We start from the raw sequence: 23,437 nt of genomic DNA on the forward strand, positions 1-23,437 counted from the left end.
TTCCCCTCTCTTCCCTGGTTCTGCATTACATTGGTCAGCTCTAGGAAGGAGCAACATGTGAAACACAGGGCAGTCCTCTTGGTGCTGGGGCCCCTCTGCTTAACTGGGTCTTATGGTGATTAAGAGAAAAACTTCAAACATATTTAAATGAGCAGAGGAATCCCAAACAATTTTTCCGTGATCGTGGGTTTTTTTACTTGAATTACTCGTTTTTTAGTTATTTCTACAAATCAGTCTGTTTGGCTTTGATTGTGCCATTTTGGACCATATCCTACTAAAGGGACTACTGAAAAAAATAATTTTAAGAGTATTTGTCTCTCCTATTTATATATATCATAAAAGGTTCAGTATTATCTGAACAGACAGCTTGCAAAAAAAGTATATTATTCATAAATCCTTTATATATGTAGATTGATACATGGATGTCTGGCCAACTGTTGCATTTGCTGAAAAATTAAAATTTCAAATTATTAAAACTATTTGCAAATTAGCACAAGTTTGTTTTTAAACATTTTTAAACAAGCTAAAATACTTATTTGCTGCATTTTTATCTAAATTTTTTTTCAGGCTTAAAATTTTGTTCAGGATTTTTTTTTTTTTTTTAATTCTTAGGATTTGGAAAAAATACTAAAATAAGAATGTGAAGTTTTGTTGCGGATGAGCTCCTGCTCTTGTCTGATAAATAATGGTCTTTAATTTCATCAGAAAACTGGTGTTTACTGAAATAATGGTTTTCAAGTGTAGGAGATTTTTGTGGTGTTCTTCTCCAGGTAAACATGGAACTCAGATATTTTTTCTACAGCTCCAACTGCTTAATGAATACAATAACTGAGATGATTAATACTGTAACTGAAATACTGTGCTCTTACACACAAATACCAGCTTAATATTCTGCTTTATCTTCGACTTTTGCTTCAAAATGCGGTAATTGTGATCTTTGATTTCTCCTGATATTTTTAGCAGTGTGCAGATTCTGCCTTCCAAGTGATTTTAACAATGGCAGATATTCAGTATCTTTAAGTAAATACTGAAAATCACTTGCTTTATTACACTTCTGGGCCTTTAAATATCTTCTTTCATCTAATTCCTCTCTTCTCATTACCTCAGCAGTGTGACTCTATCAGCCATGTGTTATCTTTCCCAGATCCTTTTCTGAACATGGTGTAGTGTGCAGGAATGCAGTTTGTCAAACACATTGTGTCTGAAATCCTTTGTTGGGAGAAGTGGAGAGAAAGAGATTATAAAATGCCTCAAAACATTCAATAAGGCCGTTCCCAGGTTTCTTATATCTGTTCAGCCAAACAAAACATTCGTACCTCACTTCGATCTATGGTATAGTGTATAGTTTATAGTGTGTAGTATGTATTGTATCTTCCAATAGCATCTGTTGTTCATGCTGCAGTTTACAGAGAATAATGTTATTTTGTGCTTTGGCAAATTTTTAAACTCATCAAGGCCAATAAAGAGGAGAATTTAGAAGACAGACATGTATGTGTTTAGACAACCAATATAATATTGGTTTTCAAAGGCAGTGAGATTTGAGATCCTGATATTTTTGGTAGGAGAAATGAGCAAAAATACCTTGGTAATGTGTGTTTTTCATTGCTTTGCTAATATAAACCTTTCTGAGGTAAGTTGAGCAGTGCAAATAACTCCTGAAGCTCTTAGCTTCTGTCAACCTGAGGGAATCTCTGGCTGACTTTCTGTGGCATTTCATCCTCAGAAGTTTCTACCCAAAGTTTCTTAGTAGCTGATTTATGCACTAACTTGTGTTCAATTAAAAATGATTTTGTATCCAGAGAAACTTTTGCTCAGTGTGAGACCAGCCTCAGCCTAAAGGCAGTTTGTGTAGATGCCAGGGTGGCAGGTATGTTTCTGTTTCTGTAAGAATAAAAAGAGATGGCAGTGATTGTTTTTACCTTTGGAAGCAAAACCTTTGCAACAGCCCTGAAGAAAACATTTCTTTACAGTTCATTGTCACTGTAGGTTTAAATTGAACATTCTACACCGGAGCTGTTTTGAGAAATTATCCCAGAATAGGTAACAGTAGCCATGTTCCAAAGTGACAAACGAGTTGGTGAGTCCATACTGATGTTGCATGCACCAACATTTTGGAGAATACACACTGTTTTCACAGTAGTAAGCCAAGTTACGCTGTGAATTCTCTGTCAGTGTACTCTCAGAAAATTTGTCTCTCCTTTCCAGGTCAGATATCCAAAGGGAAGTCTGAGAAGGGCTTTGTAATGCAAATCTGGCTTGCCTTCGTTCACACAAGGAGTGCTAGATGCTGACCCATAAGGACTGAGTTCAAGATTTCTGTGAATACGTGGGGTTTGAATTAACTCAGTAATGAAAGTGTCCAAGAGCATAAGACGCATTCAGTATCTAAATCACTTACATGGTTTGGAAAGCTAAAATTAGCCTTATAATGATTAAGAGAGACCTGGTTGATACTATGCCTTGGCATAAACAGTAACAGGAATCCACCTATTGCACTTGGACGTTTGTTGAACAGCTCTTACACTTTGTTTAATATACTGAAAGAGAAAAGTGGTAGTAGGTTTGTTGAAGATGGGCTACGCCAACAGTGGATGACACAGATAATTGAGATGAATAACAAATAGCAAAGAAACAGATCCAAGCAAAAGTGCTAGGATGTGATCTTTGGTAGATTCTGTGTATTAGAAAATATAAAACACATTAACAGGCAGATGAAAATGTGCCAGACAGTAATGATTAAATTTATACAAGGTAAAAATAACAGTGAGGCCAATTATTTAACTCTGGTAATTACCTGTGGGACAGATAACTTCCTGGAGTATCCTTTAAATACATGAACTTTTGGTGAAAGATTAGAATATGGATATGGGATAGGTGGTTCCTATAAGCAACAGAGGCACTCTATATTCCACAGTAGTACTCACTGCATTTGCCCCGGAGGAGGTTTGTCCTTTATTACACTGTTTTGTTGATTGTATACCTTTTTTCAGCTTCATTCTTTTGGCTTGTGAAACACAGTCCAGAGGCAAAATAAAAATTACAATTAAAATTACTGGAGAACTGGATGTGTATAATTATTTTATAATTTTATTTCAGTACTGATGTTTTCCATTTCTCTTTCCTTTTTTCTTACAGAGGGTATGAACTGTATGAATAAAGATCATGGGTGTGCACACATCTGCCGGGAGACACCCAAAGGTGGGGTTGCCTGTGAATGTAGGCCTGGCTTTGAACTTGCCAAAAACCAGAAGGACTGCAAATGTAGGTAGATGAAGATTAAATTTCAAATGCCTCAAAATGTCTTATTTTCTTCATTGTTGTTATTTTCCAGAAACAAGAAATCAACTTTGTTTTGGCCAAAGGTGATTTGTAATTTTAGTAGTGTGGGTTTGCTGTAGAAAGTGCACTTGGGATGGATAAGAGGGACTGAATAATAGAATGTTGGCTGTGACTATGTTGGCAATGGTAGCAACTTTTCTACCTTCCTATCAATGCAGAAAAGTGAGGGGAGCCAGGCTTTCCTTGTAAAAATAAAATAAATAAAGCATAGAGGATTCTGGCTTGCAGTATTTTGAAGGTCCACCATAAGAGATCCATTGATAAATCTAGTAATGGATCTAATGATAAACCCACTAAAGCTATCAAATTAAGAATGTGAATTCCTCTTTTTTAAAGAATAGAAATGTTTGCTCTAGTCCTGATTCTGCTGCCCACAGACTACTTTTTTTTTTTTTTTTTATTACTTGGAAAACAGGCAGCTGTGTCTTCAAAGGAAAACCCTGAGTGATGCATACTCAAAGCTGGGATGATGAAGTTGTAGGTACTCATTAGCCCACAAAATTGGAAATTGTTTTATGCAGGTTAAAATAATTGACTCTCCGTGACTTAGCACTGATTACAAAGGAAGAAGCATGTCTTTCTCATGGCTTCAGTGAGTGTTAGATCTGACTCCTGATATCTTGCTTTCCTGCTTGGTAGCTTTGAGAGAGACAAAAAAAAAAAAGAAAAAAAGGAAGTGCATTAAATGACATGAAACATGTTTTGTGCTTTCCATAGGGCCAGTGTTTTTGTGATAGTTTTTCTTCCACTTCAGTTTTTTAATTCATTAGATCTGTCTAAACACGCTTAGGTGATATTAGTTCCCAAGTACAAGGTCAAAAGAATCATCTCTGAGTATTATCAAGAAATGCCACAGGATATTGTACAGACTGATTGCTCCTTGGTTTTAAGATGCTACACAAGGCCAAAGACAAAAGCACAGAGAAAAATTGCCTTCATGGTAATTTTCATTCTCAGTGTTTATTAGAAGTGAACATTGTGTGCTGTTAATTGCAGTGCAACATCAGCTGTATTGGTAAAGTGGGAGAGGATGTTTATTTATGTTGTTTATTATTTGTTTCCACAAACTCCTACATTCCTTAGGAATTATATCACCCTTTTTCATAATGAGATGGTGACAGGAGGATTAGAGTTTTTCCTAGAACAATGTTTCTAAATGCCTCAAGGTTTAATAGAATGAAAAACTTGAATTTATCCTGTGCCCTGTGGTGTTTAAATTATAGTGGAAGTATAATGAACTTTTGCTGGCAGACCTGTAAGTAGGGATGGTGAGTTTTTCAAGGCTGCAGAGCTTGCTGCAAAGTACACCTAAACCCACAGCACATTCACAAATATGTTCCATAGTCTTATTTAAAATAAATGTGCTTCTAGCCCTCCCAAATGCAAAGAAGTAGAACGCTATAGCCAAATAGCCTGGGACGATAATTGTGAGATTACAGCAGGCTATTTAGAAAGGTCTAGTTCTGAAACAAAATCTTCACTTTTAAAAAAAAGCTTTTTCACAGCTAACTGTTTCAGTGGAATTGGCTTAAATCTTGAGCTGCAGCTTTGTAAAGACTGAGTAGAACTGTGTCAGAGAGCTGAAGAGTCACTTGCCCTTTGTCAGCCTGGACTAGGTCTGTAGCCCTGTATACCAGGGACTGGTAGGATTTGATATATCAGTATCCCTGTATCCCTCTCAATTTTTCTGATCTGTCATGGTCCTTCCAGGAGACTGTGCCTTTAAAGGTTTGTCACAGCTTGCTTCTCTGTTTTCTCATGTGAACAAGTGGCAAAAAACCAATACCTCACTAGTGAATTTTTATCAGCCAGTTTGCCACTGAATCAGAATACTGGGTGAGGTTTTCAGATGTATTGGCCCAAGTTCACTAGTAATAAGACGTGTTCCTGAAAGGAAAAAAAGATGTTAATTTTAGTTAGAAAGCATGAAAAATTGGAGGGAGACTCCCTACTTTTTATGCATGCATTACAAGATTGTCGATGATCTTAAGGTCTTTTCCAACCCTAACTATTCTATGATTCTATGATTACATCCTAATTACATGATCCCACATCACCCAATCATATCATTGCATGCTAATAAGGTAGTAACTATTGGTGTCTTGCTTCCTTCACTATATACCATGGTCAGTGCTCATTAAACAGGCTTTTGTTCATTAGCTTCCTCTCCATAATTCAGTGTCATGCCTTTCCTGCTGCACAGTATTTAAACCCTATTGTGAACATAAAAGTTTAAATTTCCTCCTGGATTTTCCCATGATACTCATTAATATCAAAGTGCTTTGTAGGCGTTGATAATGTTTTTTCAGAACATTCTTGTCAAGTTAAAAAGTATTAGTTTTCCTATCTTATAAATGGAAAATGAATATAAAGATGTTAATGTCAAAGTCATTTAGTAGTGATAAATCATTAATGAGAAACACTCAGAACCCAGCTCAGCATTTATAGCACTTTAGTATGATCAAAGCCAAGCTCCCAGTAGCTCCAGCTGTAGTTGCAAATGCCATGAAGAAAGGAGTATAATATTAGTAACCTGTAATAGATGGGATTCAAGTGACTTGCCAAGCCCTAAATAGTAATTCTATAGCAGGGCAAAACTGTGTAAGAGTTTTTATGGCTGTGTTCAGTGTCTGAACAAGAGCATCCATTCTTGGCAGTCCCTTTCTGATTTGCTACTCATTCTGTAGCAAGTGAGACAAGATGCTCCACCTGTTTCCACAGACCTGACATTCCCCAGCTCCTGCACTATGACAGGAGTATTTTCTGCGTTTGTCATTAAGGTTGGTTATCCTGGTACAATAAGTCTGTGTACTAAAAGTCTGGTATTTTGTAGCTTTTGAGTGCTTAATTTTTCAGCCTTAAAGGTTTCTTAGTGTAATTTTTAAATATGCACCCTCACATGGCCCAACATGCCAGGAAAACACAAGCATTGAGGCTGGAAAGGACCTCAAGAGGTCATCTAGAAATACACCTAGCAGAATCATATAGATCCATACACAGTTCCTGAGAAGAGCTGCATCTTTTAGATCAAAAGTAGTGGCAAACCACCATCTTCTGTGTACACAAGCCATTAGAAGAATATGCTTTGCCAGTGATTTTCATAGATATTTGCTGGCAGCAGAAAGAACAGACTTAGGCATAGTGAATTTGATTCCAGATTATAGTGGAAAAACACGGGAAATGACCTTTTTTTTCTATATCTGTATAAGATTTTCAGATCCCACCCCTGAGCATGATTGCGTTAGAAATTTTTTGATACACTGATTTTTTTTTCCCCAAACATAAACAAGCCAAGACAAAACCAAGACATTTTTTGTTAATCTCAGTGTTAGCTGGACCAGTTTAGCTGAAAAATGAAAAAGAGGAAAGCTAAAGTAGATACACATACCTGCAAATTGCAGCCTAAAAGAGTTATAAACAAGTAAAAGCTGAATCTTTTAATCAAAATGCTAGATAAGCTTAACTACAACTATTTCTATCTTACCCCTCCAATAATGATGGTTCAAATGAGCAGGAGGGCTAGTGCTAAGCAATTCTAAAAGTCCTGACAAGGATGTTTATAATAAAATTCTGTCCCACCTATGCCAAGTCGCAGCTTTTCAGCTCCTGCTGACAGTGTTCTCATGCAACTATTTGCTCTCAGAATGGTCACCAGAATGTTAAGAATGTAAGGCCATAGTAGAATGAATAATGCAAGCAATATTGTGTGCACAGCTTTATAACATAGAAATAAATGCCTATATATTTATATAAATTATATATTTAATCCTATTTAATAAAAAAGTAGTGCAGTTTTAAATTTCTCTGGAATTACAGTGTGCTGGTTTAAGCCATAGCAGAAAGCCATGCTACAAAACCAAAAGATCTGTCTTGTTGCAAATTCTGTGGCATCTGAGCCATAGTACATTTTTCAGTTCACATGCAGACAAGATCAGGACATCATTTTTAGAGGATTTTTGAGTTGGTGGCTACTACATACTGGATTTAATAATTGGCCATATGTTTTCAAATACTCCTTTTCATGGGCATGTGGGATGGAAGAAACCAGAAAAAGGATTATATGAAAGTTGAGAGAAACACTGACAGCAGGATTTAGGCTGCAGACTGAGACTGAATTCTGGTATTTTCTATCTTCTGGAATATCACTATAATTATTTAGTGGAATACTTACATTAAAATTGATTTTGTTCTTTGAGATGTCATTCGTTTTCCAGACAGTTGTTTCTTGTCTTTCATCAGCAAAATGTCATTTCAAGATTAGTCATCATATTTCTATGGATGTAAGCACTGGCCCACATGCAAAGCTGTCTCTTAGGAGTGTTTAGCTCAGCCCAGTGAAATTGTATAGATGCTGCTGCTTACATGATGAGCAGGTGGACAGTTAGGGAGATCATGCCATGCTGCCAGCCTGCAGGCCCTGAAAGGGAGCTCTCCAGTTCAAGAGCCTCAGCATTGTAGTCAATGAAAAGAATTAATCCAGTCTGAAGATGCTTTGAAGCACCAGTGTTAGGGATTCAGCTCAGGGTGATCCCCCCATAGCTCTTCATTCATAGCAGAAGCAGTGCTGGGAAAACACACTGGTAACTTGGCCACCAGCATTACACAGCTGGTATGCATCTTTGTAGGGCTTATGTGCTGTTCCTACTCACGTTTGTAGGCAACACAAGCAAAGCCTTCTCTATGAGACATTGGTTTTAGCCAGTTGTACAGTGGTATTTCTCCCAGTATGGGGAAGAGCCCAGAATTTTGATTGCACTTAAGACATGCACTAATGCTGAAGCAGTGTCAAAAGCAATAGTCTTATTCTAAGTCTGCTATGTTGGGGATAAGTATATCTGAGTTCTAACAGATACGTATATATTCTCCTTTGTTGGGAAAAAAAAATAGTATTTTCCATCTCCTTCATTATAAAATGATTTATAATAGTTGAAGGTGAAGTGTGTCAGAATCTACCATTTTGCCTCTTTTTATTTGCCCCTTTAATGTCACAGACTCTGAATGAGCACACAGCCTTCTGCAAAGCTGTAGAGTCCAAATTTATCAGAAATAATTTTTAAAAGAACACTCTGAGTTTTTTCATTACTTTAATGCTTTCTGACAAAAATGGAGTAGATCTGGATGTCCCTTTGCTTCTGAATAATTTTGGTTTTCTTCCTCTAAGAGAAACTACTCACTATGTAACAACTGCCACAGAATTGAGGCTGGAAGAAAATTGAAATGACATATTTCACAACTGGATTTTGTACCAATTTAACCTGCAGAGCTGTCAAGCTCCAGAATTTTGGCTCAAGTTGCTTAAAATAAATAAATTGTAGTCTAGACAGTAATTCAAATCCTTCAAAAACGTGATTTACTAATATTCGTATGAGACAGGAAAAGGAACTGACCTACGTCTGTGTTCATCGACTAGGTATATAACAGGAACCAGCAACTTTAGTGTACAGGGAAACTGTAAAAGGAGTGTGTGATTCTGCAGGATTTACTATAAACCGCATCAATCTAGTGTGATTTTTATAGACAAATATAGTAAGGAAAAGTCCCTCATATTATGTGGATAGGAGTGACCGTCTTAAGGTATTTTCATCTCTGCCAGCTGAGGCTTTCGGCAAGGAATGCCAAAAATAACCACTGCAGTCTAGTTATTTAAAGACTCACTTTGTTGCTGATTGCACTTTAAAATCCACAATAAAAATACTGTTGGCTAGAAATGTATTTAAACATCTTGCATAAACAACATCTTTAAGTTAATTTGTGATGGCACTGCAGTCCAACAGGGGTAGAAACATTGAATGAACCTCCACATAGTCCAAGAGCCACACGGGGTCAAGAAGTAGGGGAGGATAGGTAAGCAGAAATTACTGTATCCTGGATTAGTTCTTCCCAGTACTGTGGATATTGTAAGCAGCTGCTTTCTGTACCACTTACTGCCCCTGCTTGATCACATCCCAGGCATAGCTGGCAGAAGAGAGCTCATGTTTGCCATCAGGCTACACCCAGCCAATTCAAACAACCTCTGTCTATTCCTTCAATTCTCAGCTAAGCTGCAAACCAGTATTTCATCTGCCTCCAGATTAACCAAAAAGTAACTGCTGGACATATAACATGGCATAGAAAAAGAGCCACAAGGAAAAGATTAACCCCCAAAATTGCAAGACAAAGAATGGGGAAAAAAGAAGCTAATAAGATCAGGCTTAGTGTTGAGCAAAAGAATTATTTTTCAGCCTGAGTGAACACCTCCCTGGAGTAAGAGGTTTAAGAATGGAGAATTGACATAAAATTTTAATTTGTTTGTTTTGTATCAAAAAGTAAAAGCTAAAATATTATTGTGTGCTGAAGGAAATGAAATGTTGCTTCCATTTGATGCAAAGCAGAATGGTTTGCTTCATATGGATGGTTGCTTCATATATTTTTTCACAAATATGGTTTGCTTCATCTATTTTTTCACAAAAACAAATTAATATTTAAGTTATATAACTAGAGAAGGAAAAAGAATGCCTGAGGGTGGTTGTTTAAGGGGCTTTTTTAATGTAGTATCTTGGAAGTTTAGGATTCTTATGATTTGGGGGATGAATTCAATTCCCTCCTCTGTCTGGTGAGACTAAACCCTCAATTCCCATTTTCCAGCCTAGGGCCCTAGCTGTCTTGCTCCAAGAGGGGAATGTGGATCAGGCTGCTCTCCATCTTACTCACCGGCATTCTTTCCAATTGGATAGAACAGTTGGAGGACAGGTTGGAATCCAGGCAGGCGCTCTTCCTGGGGAATGTTCTTACCACTAGGCCACAGGACTGTTCCTTCTCAATCTCTGAATAACGCAAAGATTTTATTCGAAGCGTGCAATGTGAAGGACCAATGGTGCTTGCACCTGTAGTGGGCTCTGGTCTGTACTCACTTTGGAGATGAGCGAGTCCTGTTGTGATCTCTGCCACACTTCAGGGACTGCTGGTGTAAAATGCAGTTCCCACACTGGCAGGAGGTTTTAGTGGGAAATCTGTTGGGTATGCTGTGATGGGTCTCCCTCAGTTGCTTTTCTTAGAACTGATCCATTTTAAGCTAAACACTTCAGTGATTACTGTGAGTGGTATGGCTATTCAGCACTGGGACACTCACACCAGAGGTGGGATATTTAAGAGCTAGTTAGTGTGACTGCAAATTCCAGTCCACTCCCATTTTAAGAAGCTAGTGGTAAAGCCGAGACACTGAGGTCGGTGGGCAATTATATGAGCTTGGCCCTATTGGACTAGATAGAACCTAGATATATGGTTTTAAAATCCTGTTAACTGTTGTCTTAGTTTTATTCTATTTTGCAATATACTACCCTGACTCTTTTAATAGTCTCTTATCTAGAAGGGAATTTCTGCTAAGACCAATGTGAGCAGGTTCCTTCTGATTAGTAGGAGTCAGTATTTAAATTACTGTAACATCTAAAAACATTTAAGTTTTGAAATTATGTCCTCTGAAATTATGATTCAACTGAATAATTGGATTTCTCCTGTATCTGCCAGTATGCCTATACCAATAAAGAACTTGGTCCGAATTACCTGTGTGTAAAGACAGTCAGCTGAGTTCAGAATTCAACCAAATCAGAATTGTGCTGTTCAGCATTAAGCTATATAACTACAAACGATCAAATGGAACAGGGGCAAATGAGAGGCACTGTTTATGTCACTAGCCAGCTTAATATTTAAAAACTGGTTTGTCTCATTAGTCAGAAATTAAATCCATTATGTAACAAAGGAAATTCTATCTGATCTGATAGTTCATGTAAACTTTAAAACTCTACCTGTCATGAAAAATGTTTACTTTAATGTATTTTAGTATTTTTTCACCAGAGGATGTTTTAATTGCTCTAAGCCATTTTTTGCACTGTACACTTGGAAGTTAAAGTGACGTCTCCAGTGTTTCTTTCCTAGTTGAGGCCGGCGCACTACAGGGCCATAACAACCATGTATTTTTTGTTTCACAGAAGAAAACAAAACAAACCACAACAACAACAGAAAAACCAAACCACATTTCCTTGTTTTATATTTAAACAATCTCGTGCTTTAAGAAGACCAGTACGTGCAAAAATGGTTTTCAAGACTTACGGGGTTCTGGTTTTGCTGTTTGGTCTCTGCTTACTCCACTTAGAAAATGAAGGGGAAGGAAAAGAGAAATGCTGTCTATGGACTTGAAAATACACATCCATATTAGTAAACCACTCATTTCTTCATGCCATTTACATCATGGATATAAAGCATATAGCTTTTATGAAAGGATGGAGTTGGCTAATCACTCATACTAAAATTATGAATACAAATATGAAGCATTATGAATACATGCTGCTTCTTTTTTTTCCTTTCTCTTTTATTCTTCACTGCATGGCCTGAAAGCAGGGTATGAGAGGAGCATGACTAAGATAAGGAGGGGAAGATGAGGCAGAAAGAATAAGAAATGCAAATAACTGCAAATACAAATGTTATCTTGCCTTATGTCTTGGTATGTTACTGCTTTTTCTGTATTCTGAAAGGCCCTCAAGACTAATTGGTTTCATTGTCATTTTATTTATATATATATATATATATACACATTCATTTGGGGCTTAACTAGTAACCTGTAACTATGGGAATGGAGGCTGCCAACACACCTGTGATGACACAGATACTGGTCCTGTGTGTGGTTGTCATCAGAAGTATGCCCTACATTCAGATGGCCGAACCTGCATTGGTAAGTACTTCTCTGTCATGAGTTTTCTTTTGTATTCCTCATAGAATATATATGTGCACATATGTATGTGTGTATGTGTGCGCGTGTGTGTTTGTATCTCACAGGCGTCTAGCACCATTGCTGAGAAAAATGTCCAGCAGCAGTTTCTGGCTGTAGTAGCTAAGGTCAAGCTATACAGAGAGAGGGGCATTTGTGCATGTTTTGTCAAAACGTTTGTTAATGAAGTATTCGTTTGTTACTCCCGTGTAATTTTTATTTCTTTTCATAACTCTAACAATTTTTGAAGTAAAAAGGTGTAGAACATTCATAATGATGAATCAAAGTTCAGCTCTTCCTTTCACTTTCATGAGTCAAGACTTCCTTGCACAAGCAAGGTGAGGAAAATGATCCTCTTTTCTAAGCTGTTACTGGGGAAAATTAATCATTATGAGCTTTCTTCCTTGTTATATACCTTATGTTTCTAAAAATTACAGCACATGTAGTGAATAAGCTTTCACTCAGAATATCATTAGGACAAAAGCGTTAGAGGTGGAGCATCTTGGAAGATGCTGTGCAAACATTTATGATTATAAAATGCATTATTTGCTTAACACCAGTTCTTTCTAATCTGCTTTCTCTTTTTTTTTTTTTTTTTGTTTGTTTTCCTAAAGGGTATTTTTGTATACTGCAAATTAAAATTTGGGAAATCTTACTCATACGTCAGAACATAAAATCCATAGTGGTTTTCGTTAGCATTGTGGTCATGTTGCCTTTGGTTTTTGGGGGTCTTGTTTGTTGGGGTTTTTTTTGTTTTATTTCAAATTGGCATAAATTCCTAGTAATTTCCTAAGGTGAAAAAAGCATGGACATGTATTTATCATCTTTTCTCTCTTTTATCAATACTGCAAGACAAAGCCCTTGAAACCCATGGAAGTTTTTACTGATCCCTTGGTGAGATCCATGGCATAAAACTCGTGGCTACCCAGTGTGTCACTCACTTCTGATGGGTCTGAGTGCACAAATTGTGTGGTAGGGTGAGGGTTCTCCTTGCAGAGGCAGAGCTGAACAAAGTTCAGCACTGGACTCTGCCTCACTGTATACACAAGGTTTCAAGGTTTCTCTCAGCTGACAGGATCTCTTAGCTAGTCATACAGCTGTCATACAGCCCCTCTGCTTAAATAACTGTCCTTGAAGCCTGTGGCAGTTCCAGATGCAGAGAATTCACAGGAGCGAAAGCCTTGAGAGCAGGTTTTATTGAATGAATAATTGATCTTCTGTTTATTAGCATTCACTGATATCCTTGGATTGATGTTTTCTTTTGTTCAGCATGTAAACTGATTTTAAAAGCTGTGTACACTGCACTTGTTTTTTTTTTTTTCCCATTTTTGTAATGTAATACATACAACTCCATTTACATTCCTTGGTCTTGTGGTGTAAGTCACATATTACTGCCTGTGCTGATTTTCTTCCTCCTAAGTAGTTCTTCCTCTTAGAATACTTTTAAACTTTTATTTATTTATTTTTTACATTTTTATTCCTGCTTTCTGGTGATGGTTCCTGATTGCCTGTCTTGTCTGATAACTGACGTTCATTAATTATTTACAGAGCAAAATAAAAAAACTCAAACAAAAGCCTCTATTGCAGCCTGATCCCATCTAGAACTTGTTAAAAACAAAACAAAACAACTTCTTGCTACCACTCAACCATGTAGTGTTGCCACAAACAAAACCTGCCAGCCTCCTCCTCCTCCTCACTTCAGTGATTCCAGTGTTTGCTGTCTTCAGTGGTGTACATATTCCAGGCATCACTGCAAGAATGCAAACTTCTGCAATGCCAGAGAAATACTTGTTGACCCTTTGTCTAACATATTTTGTCTTTGTTTGCTTGACTTATCCCTTTATTTTTTATGTTTGCTGCATGTGGAAGTCCCCACCTGCTCTTTAGTTTTTGTTTTCCTAATAAGCATTTCCCTCTCTGTATAAATCATTTTATTTACCCAGCTGCTGCTTCTCCATTGCTTTCCTGTGTCAGAAATCTTTATTTTTATTTCACTTACTGATGATCTCTTCCCACACCTGTGACTGTTTTTGTGTATTTCTAACAAAGCATAACCAAACTAAAGTCCTCATATGCTGTATGAAGCTCTTACATGTAGGATATCAGAGACTACCTTGCAAAACCACCTTTGCTGACATCATCTCGCTTACTGCATGCTTTATAAAATTACTAAACCCTGTTCTTGCAGCATCTTTCCTAGCATTGAATGTTTAGCTAGTAGTGTTCCATAGACAAGCAGGCAACCAGCACTGCCCAAATTGATCTTTTTTTGTGTTTGTTTGGTTTGTTGTTTGTTTATTTTTGTTGTTGTTTTTGTTTAATTTGCATGCTGTTGTTTGGTTTCTCCTCACGATGTGTCAATGTGTACGAGACCATGGTGCATCCGTGCCCATCCATCACCGGACTCCTCTAGTTCTCTCTGTCTTCTGTCTACCACCTTCAGATCCTGGTGCCACCATTAGCCTGAATCACTTTGCAGTTTGTCTTTGGTAGTTGGTTTAACTAGCATCCCTGAATTTTAATTTTCATCATTAACACCTCTCTGGGGCACTCATGTTAGCTGTCTTGTTCTCCGGTAGGAATCCAGCTTCCTGTATGTGGTTAATTACTTCATAGTTGACCATTCTTCCTTCTCCCCCTCTTTTCTTCCTCCCTTCCCTAAATACCCTTTAATTTTTTCCTGGGATCTCAAAGGGAATTAACTCTCTAACGGGGATTTAGTGCTTTCATGCCTTGCTTCTTGGCTTTGGCTGTGCCATGCCAAGAAACTATCTTAGGCAGCGGAAAATTGGGCTTGTGATTAACCAACTGCTCCATGTTTGTCCCTTACTTGTGTTTTAGAGAAGGATGAGGCTGCAATTGAGAGTTCTGAGTACAATGCCACGTCAGTAGCTGATGTGGACAAGCGGGTGAAACGGCGGCTACTTATGGGTAACACTTTTCTTCCACTTCCTTTGTTGTGCTCTCACTTTTGTCTGTATGTGTGTTGGGGGGAGGTTCTCTTTTGGTCTCATTTGGTCCCTTTGGTTTTGGTTTGGTTTGGTTTGTTTTTTTTTAACCTGACTTCATCTGTGTGGAAAGGTCACCAATTTCATTAAGTTCTCATCTTTTGTACAACTTCATTTCTTATTTTTAAACTTTTTTTTTCCTAACGCTGCAGCTTTAATGTTCAATTTCTTCTGCATAGAAAGAAGCTTTTGCCATTAACCTTACTCACCTTATGCAAGCTACTTGTTACATGTGATTTGTGTGTGTTTGTGTGTATGTGTTGCTGTAGGATTCCTGAAAAACCTCATGTTGCAGACCTGCCTAATGGCTTCAAAGTGAATGATGATGATGTTGATGATGATGATGATGTTGTAAAACCATGTTCCATTATAAATGTGGTATTAAATGAACAACTGGGTTTGCCTACTTAAAAATGCCTGTATTTTTGATTGAAATGTAAATATTGTGACTAGAAATTCATTTCTTTCCTTTGTGCAGCTCTGTTTGTAACCACTGAAAGATCTTTCTCTAGTGACTAGTGAGCTTCCATATGTTCTTCTTTCAAGACTGAAGCATAGTTTGTTTCTCTGTGCTGCTGGAGCCTGAGTGGAAGAGATGAGCAAGTGCATTGAACAATAAAGATGATTATCTACCTGTTGCTCTGAGTTAACCCACTGTGCACCCTTGTGCTTGTCTTCTTCATATTACATTTGTGGCCATTAGGCATAAATGCCTTTTTGGAATAGAAAGGATAGAGTGGCTGGACCTCTGCCAGTCGCTTTTTGTGTGACAAAGAGCACAGGGTAGCACAGATTGGTGGATTATGCCATTGGTTTGGAAGTTTTCAGGTGGTTTGTTATGCTGTATTTTCCATTCTGATGCCCTGCTCACCACATGTAATTATTTCCACTAGGCTTTAACCATAGTGAGCATTGGTGAAATGTACCCAATGAAATGTTTACAAGACAGGGATTCTCCATCCACAGAAGAGGTTTTGGCAGGACAAGGTTCTGCTCTCTTCCCTCCTGGTCACTATTTCATGTCTAAAACCCATTGAGTCCATTGCAAACTCTGTCCTGCTAGCCCTTGGAAAGCTCTGCTCTGGCTGTAAGCATCCACACATATCTGGAAGGGCCACCTTTAGGAGATCAGAAGAATATTTAGTTGATTGCTAGTAGTTGCAGTAAATGACAATATTTATAAAGTTTCCATATCACTTGTATCTTGACACCAGTTACAAGCTATTCACTTAACCATAGGTAAGCACGCAGCTAGCGTGTAGGAAATGGCACAGGATTGTAACTCTGCAATGGTATTACATGGTAACATTGAAGTAAAATATTTTCCCTCTTGTGAAAACCTGGTCATATGTTCCTGTATTGTTAGATTATCTACAATTATTAATTTGCAGTTTGTTTGCAGACCTAGCAAGTGACACATATCAATTTAATGTTTAATGTTGCACTGTTTAAATTAATATAACAAAAGCTGTGAGGCAGTTCATCTTGCTTCTAAAGGTGCTGTTAATACTTTTAGCTGTAATTTCAATAAGATACATAGTCTCACAGGAAATTAGGAAAACAAATGTGCAAAGGACCTTTAGACCACTGGAAAATCCAGTCCTCTAGGTCCAGACGGTGAGTTTGTCCAGCCACTAACAGTATGTATGACATAGGTTAGAGGGACTGAGCAACGTAGTGCACTGTGTTACTGCATCACCCTCTGATAAAAGTAATTATCCAACCTGAAAATTAGCTCACACTGCTTACAAGAGTCCAAGCAAACAGAATTTTAAAGTTACAGTTAGCAACAAGCTTCTCAGTTATACCAGGTTTGTAAGTTCTGAGCTGAACATAGACTCTAGAAGTAGGTTTAGGGAGATAATTAAAAATCCAGTTTCCAAAATACATTTTTTAATTCTTCAATACCTCCTGTATTAGCAGGTATCAGCCAAGAGCTGAGAGTTTATGGACATGCTGTGTTTGTACAACTGATTCCTTGGAAAAACATTAACTTGAGCTGAAAAGAAATTTAATTAGTGAGATCTGGGTGGGTGGCATATTACATAGGGGCTTTTCTACTTGTTTATTTCTAATGATTTCTGATGCTCAGAATATCCAAAATTTATTTTCTTAATGGAGTCTTATTACCTTCCAAAATTATAGTGGCATTTCCATGGAATTCCATGTATCTTAAGATGCTTTCTAAACAGCTATTTTAGAAAGTACTGGAAAACTCCTCGGGAAACTTTGTTACCAGCTTCTGTTAATGGACTGATTTTTGACCCTCCTGCAAGCAGACTTGGGAGAATGGGAAAGGTAGATGACTGTGTAATTTTAGTAGCCTGATAAAAGATGCTGTCAATTGCAAGCCCTGAGACAATAATTTCTAGTCCCCTGTTATTTTCTGCATGCTATTAAAATGTCTGTTATCTGTATAACCCTTAATATCAGGCTAAGACTAAGGTTGCATGAGAACAGGACTGCTGTCAGCCATGTCTGCCTATGCCAGTCATTTTGCTACAGCAAGATTGGTCACCTCTGTAGCTTAGACTGACTCTTACAGGGGCCTGTGTCCTAGTCATGGTGTGGGCCTGTGACTTGTGGCTAAATCTTGAATATAGAAAAGAAGATACACTTCCTTCCGTACTATTAGATGCATTTTTTATCTAGATCTTGTGGGGCAGATGGGAAATTGGTCTTATCTGTTGATCTACAAGAAACCTTCCTTTAGAGCCATCCAATAATTCCTGTGAATCCAACCTTTTTCATAATGTTCAGAAAGACTTCAAGGGCTTTCAGCTGTCCTTTATCTCCCCTGTTCAGAGAAAAACATTTGGATTCAGAGTGTAGATCACTCTTAGTAAAGAAATGGCACTGAACGACTTTTCTCTGAGGAGTCAATGTTGCACCGTATTGCTGTTCATACAGCTCATTTACATTTCTTTTACTTCTGCTTGGCCAATTGCCATTGTAGAGTGGAAAGGAGTACAGCCTTAATTATACTCCAGGTGGGCTTCTGGTCAGGTTCTGCCATATGCCAGAGGTCTGTGGTGGGTATTATAAACTGGACATTGAGCCATGTGCATTCTGTAGATTAGGAAGCAAAGTGCACATTCATCCTGCAGACGTACACACATCCAAGCATTTAAAACCAGAGCCTTACCATTATCTGTAAGGTAAGTTTACATCCTCTTGTTGCAGAACACCTTGCACTTACTATAAATCAGTAGGGCACAACCAATATCTTCTTAAACATCTGGTAGTTTATCTTGCACTTAGCTGAGCACTGCCTTCAGCTCTTTAGATTATGTTCAAGTCTCTGGTTTTTGTGGTACATCACATTTTTTTCTGAAAATATTTTCAGTGTATTTCTTAGCAGTCACAAAGACCTTCTCACTTTTCCTTTACCTTCTTTGCCTTGAGAACCTGTTTGCCAGGACTGTTTTTCCTGTCATAGCATCATAGCATGAGACTGCCCTACTTCATGAGAGGAGTGTGCTAATCCAGCATCAGTTTGAAACACAGTATATCATGACCTGCATACCTGAATAAAACCCATTCTAGTGTCAGCACACAACTTTAGAAGTACCAAATTTCCACCCATTCAATACACATATCCTCAAAATTTTTTGTCCAGTATCACATCTTCAGCAATGGGAGTTGCTCTTATTCATAGAATCATAGAATCATAGAATAGTTAGGGATGGAAAGGACCTTAAAATCATCCAGTTCCGACTCCCCTGCCATGGGCAGGGACACCTCCCACATTAGACCATGTCACCCAAGGCTCTGTCCAACCCAGCCTTGAACACCACCAGGGATGGAGCATTCACAACCTCCCTGGGCAACCCATTCCAGTGCCTCACCACCCTTACAGTAAAGAACTTCTTCCTTTTATCCAATCTAAACTTCCCCTGCTTAAGTTTTAACCTGTTACTCCTTGTCCTGTCACTACAGTCCCTAATGAAGAGTCTCTCCCCAGCATCCTTACAGGCCCCCTTCAGATACTGAAAGGCTGCTATGAGGTCTCCATGCAGCCTTCTCTTCTCCAGGCTGAACAGCCCCAACTTTCTCAGCCTATCTTCTTTTGCGTAGAACTTGATACTGTGGACACAAAAATAGATATTATAGTATCGGTATAGTGGGCTGCCTCACTACAAGTAAGTCAACCACTTACAAAGACGTAACATGCCGCTGAAAACCTCCTCTTTCAGGAACCAGAACTGCAGAACTTTCTGGTCTTAAGACTAAAGAAACTATCTCCTAATCAAAGGTAATGCTTTGCTCTAGCTATTCTTTGCATCAACTCTTAAAGCCAAGCAATTTTATATTTTTATATTGTCTTTAAAATTGCAGTCACTTTTTATATTGTCAAAATCACAGGCCTTAAGGTGCTTTAGAAACACAACCATTATGTTATATCCAGGGCACTTCTTAGCTCTTCTCCTCTGATCATCACTTTTTGAAGAGGTGGGCTGACCCACTTCTCACCATGTTTCATTTCTGTCCCTGGATTCTTTAGTAGTCAAATGGATGAGGTTCATTTGTGCTTGGGCTCAGGTGACTTCAGAACAACTGAAAAGGCTATATTTTCCTCACCTTCAATCCACCTTTTCCATTCTTTCCAGAAGAAACTTTTAAGAGCTCACTTGGGCAATAAAATATTCTTCCTCTGGCCCTAGAAGATAAAAGGTTGGTTTCTTACTGTCTCAAGAAAAGAGTTTTACAAAGTTCTTTTCAGTGTAGTAAAGAACAATAGGACATTGAGCCCATTTGAAGTCAAGGAAGTGCAGTAATTCCTCTTGCATGTTTAAGGCCAGGATAATGGTGCAAATGGCAGTAATAACATACTGCACGTGTCTTCAGAAACCCAGACTCTACCCTGAAATTCATTCCTTCACAAGACATGGTCAACTCATTGTGTGTCATGGCAGCTTAAGGTTTTGCCATTGGACACCGACTTCTCAGGTCATCATTAAGGCTGTTTGCAGCCTCCCTCAAGATACAGGGATGTATACAGGGATGTAAGTCTCTTCTCTTTTCCTTGAAGCTGGCTCCCAGGACCCCTACAAATTACTTTTCTGTCAGTTGAAGTGCTTGTGTAAACTGTTAAGTGCATTGAAACTCTCCTGGACTTTGTTACTGCTATAGTTTACCTCTGCCTGGCTTGTTTGTGTAGCATAGGAAGTGCTTCAAGTAATTTAGAAAATCACACCAACAAGGATCAGCTTTGCCAGGCTGAACTATATTATATGTGTACATATATTACATTCCATCCCTGGTTTCCTGAGTGGCTTACATGCAGGGCTCTGGTTTGTCTATACTCATGCACATAATCAGCAATTAAGATAGTATTTTCACTACTTCTGTATTTTCCCTTGTTGTGGCTAGAATAATTTGACTTCTGCAGATGGCTCCTCTTCCATTTTTAGTAGCCTTCCATCCATTTATAATGACCACCCAGCCACCCACCTGGAAGGACAAGCGTGCAGTCCACTAAGACCGTTTGCTCTCCACAGCTGTCACTAGAGATGTGAGCTGTAGAAATTGCTATTTGGGCATTTCTGCCATGGATTAGCTTAGGACAGAGAACATCACTGCATGTCATATGGGACAGAATTATATATTTTTTTGCTTTAATGTGGGCATGCTTTAGAAAATGTACTTCCACCATCAGTTCAACTCCAAGGATCTCAAATGTTGCACCAGATAGCTGGAGCCAGTTCAGACTAGTAGATCACAAGTGCAGTTTCTGCTTTGTCCACTTCCATGACAAGCCAGTACTCCTTCCTCTGGGTACTCGTCAGCTTTTCATCCCAGGCTTGTGCCTCCTGAAGGTACTTAGAAACATCAGCCAAAGTAACTGTGTTTATCCTGTCCTGGCCAAAGCTGTTTTCATTTCAGGAGACTTTTAGCCCAGTACCTATAATGAATTTTAATGAGCTGCTTCCATCATATTAAGAAAAATGAAACAAAACAAACCCAATATTTAAGTTTATGGTCATGACTTACTGCATTTGCAGCAAAGGCAAATGTTTTACCGTCTGTGACGTCAAATAGAGAGACTTACTTTAGAGCTGATCCTTACACGAAGTTTACCCATTTGAAACCAAAGTGGTACCCAACTTTATATATCTTGAGTCATCTGAGCTTAATAATCAGCCAAATTTTTTTTTTCCTAAACCACAATTATCTAAGGATTAGGCTACCCTATTCACCCTGGACATCTAGCATGCTTTGACTTCTATTTGTCTGGGAGCAGATCCTTTAGAAGCACCGATTGCCTGAGTGGTAGGAACGTACTTAATTATAGCTATTTCCACCAGAGATTATCATTGCAGGTGACAGATTGTTAATGAACAGGTAGAACATCAGATGTGAGCTGAATATACTCACCACGAGTTCAAGGCAGAAGGGCCATCTAAAGCACCATCCTTGCTTCTGCAATTGCCCCTTACAGAGCCTTCTGGGCATTTTGTAGCTCTTAGCAGAGCAGTCCTCTACATTCCCTGTTTCTGATGAACCAGGATTCTCCTTCATGTAGCTTGTGTAAAATAAGGACTACAGAGGGCACACACCCAGTGTGTGAACTTTATATTGTTAATCATGGGAGGAGAAAGCAAGGTGGCTTACTTAAGATGCATTGTCTGTATAAACATTCATATGGTCAGCCACCCTTCTCCCCTTCTTTCTCCTAGTCCACCTGGAAATTATTGGGATTCCAGAGTTGAGAAGAGCTGATGGTACGGGGCTCTGTCATCTTAAAGCTAAAAAAAATGTCAGGTCTTAACTTGCAAGAATCTATGCCCTCTATGAACATGTATGTAAATAACAGATAAAAACCTCCTAATTTCTCTAGTATACAGTCTTTGTTTTACTTCTGCCTCTCTCTGTGAAACACTGTAATTTTGTGTGTTGGGCTGTAAAGTCAGACTAAGTCATTATTGCCTCATGAAGGTGCTCTGCCCTTGGGGACACCATTGATAAATGATAGCCTGATAAGAGCTTGGGATTCTTCATTTTCAATAAACATGAAAGAATAGAAAATGGGACCTGGTTTTCTAACATGGCATGTAATGGCCTAACTACCAAGCCATTGGAATAAAGGGTATTATGAGCTCTGGCTTTCTATTAGAAAATTTTCAGAAGTCTTAGGCTGTTTTATTCCAATGTGAATTAAAAATGGATTCTGGAGACTTCGTTTTTGGTCTCTTTCATATTGGAATGAGAGTTTCCAAATGATCCTACACCCAGTTTTCTATTTCGAAGACCTGGGAAATGGACAAGCTAGTGTTTGTTTTCAAGTATTCTTCCAAAGCAAATAACTTCTATCATAGTTCCAGCCTATTAAAGGTCATTTTAAGCCAAGAGCACCTTTTCAGTGTGTACTTCAGTTCCTAGCTTTGTTATACTGCCTCCTACGACTCTTTCAGATTACTTAAAATATGTCCTTATTTCTCTGAATAGCATTTATCTGACTTAGAAATGCTTACTGTCAGAAAGCCAAGTGTGTTGCTCTGTATGCATCACAGTCTTTTTGTGCTTTAATCAATAAAGCATTTAAAATATATTATTAACAGGTGTATTGCCAGGGGGATCTCTAACTTGGTTACTAACTGTGAAACCAAGACCTCACTTTAACTCCTTTTGTCAGTTCTATTTTGCTGTATGAAATTACAGAAAATGGGGAAGGAATCCCTGAGGTCATTCATGCATTCTGTCTCTCCCAAGGGCAGATCCTTTCATCTTGAGTTATTGTCACTTTTATTCATTGAGTTTGGAAATGGTGTGTTATTTCCTGTAAAAAATCCCTTTTCTTGATTTCTTTGCTGATGATAAAGAGTCTGACCTTATCCAGAATTCCTACAAATACTTTCCATTGTATTGCTTTTCCATTTTAATTGAAAGGATTTGTCCAAGGTCAGGAGATAATGCTCCTTCACAGTGTTTAGAGTATTTCAGTTTTTCCTTAATACAGCTTCTCTACTTAGAAAAAGCACCACAATACAACCAATACTGCTATTTTTAAGGGACCAGTGTGGACTCATTCAGTGCTTATAAAACACCAAATCAAGTAACATTCCCTAAATATGTGGTGTTCCCTGAAGAAAAATCGAGAAATGAGAGCTGCAGGATTCATGATTCAGTGCAAGATTCGCCTAGTTGTTTCTTCACACATTCCATATGTAGCAGTGCAGAATTCTCATCCTATTTTCATGCAAATAAAATTCTACCAATCATGAAATTGCAAGGAAATGAGGAGACAAGCATAACGGAGGGAAGAATTCCACATCCTGCAAGTTACCCTTTCTGTCTCACCTTTTTCGTTCCCTGAATATGAAGCTCTTTCAGCTTCTCCTTCATCTGT

The 23,437-nt window shown here is 38.2% G+C and overlaps 1 protein-coding gene across 4 annotated transcripts in view; it reads left to right on the forward strand.

The window, feature by feature from the left end:
• SCUBE1 (signal peptide, CUB domain and EGF like domain containing 1) overlaps window positions 1–23,437 on the forward strand; it is a 206,305-nt gene that overhangs the window by 101,414 nt on the left and 81,454 nt on the right. For 3 of the 4 annotated variants that reach the window (XM_057427313.1, XM_057427331.1, XM_057427340.1), the window contains exons 5-7: window positions 3,136–3,261; window positions 11,927–12,043; window positions 14,921–15,010. In XM_057427313.1, the coding sequence (XP_057283296.1) occupies window positions 3,136–3,261; window positions 11,927–12,043; window positions 14,921–15,010 (333 nt within the window). The remainder of the gene's footprint in view (window positions 1–3,135; window positions 3,262–11,926; window positions 12,044–14,920; window positions 15,011–23,437) is intronic. The other variant, XM_057427322.1, reaches the window with a different exon arrangement.

This window comes from Pezoporus wallicus, unplaced genomic scaffold, assembly GCF_028554395.1.
Source record: "Pezoporus wallicus isolate ANWC-B61680 ecotype Strahan unplaced genomic scaffold, APGP_CSIRO_Pwel_v1 scaffold_3294, whole genome shotgun sequence".
NCBI classification, from domain to species: domain Eukaryota; kingdom Metazoa; phylum Chordata; class Aves; order Psittaciformes; family Psittacidae; genus Pezoporus; species Pezoporus wallicus.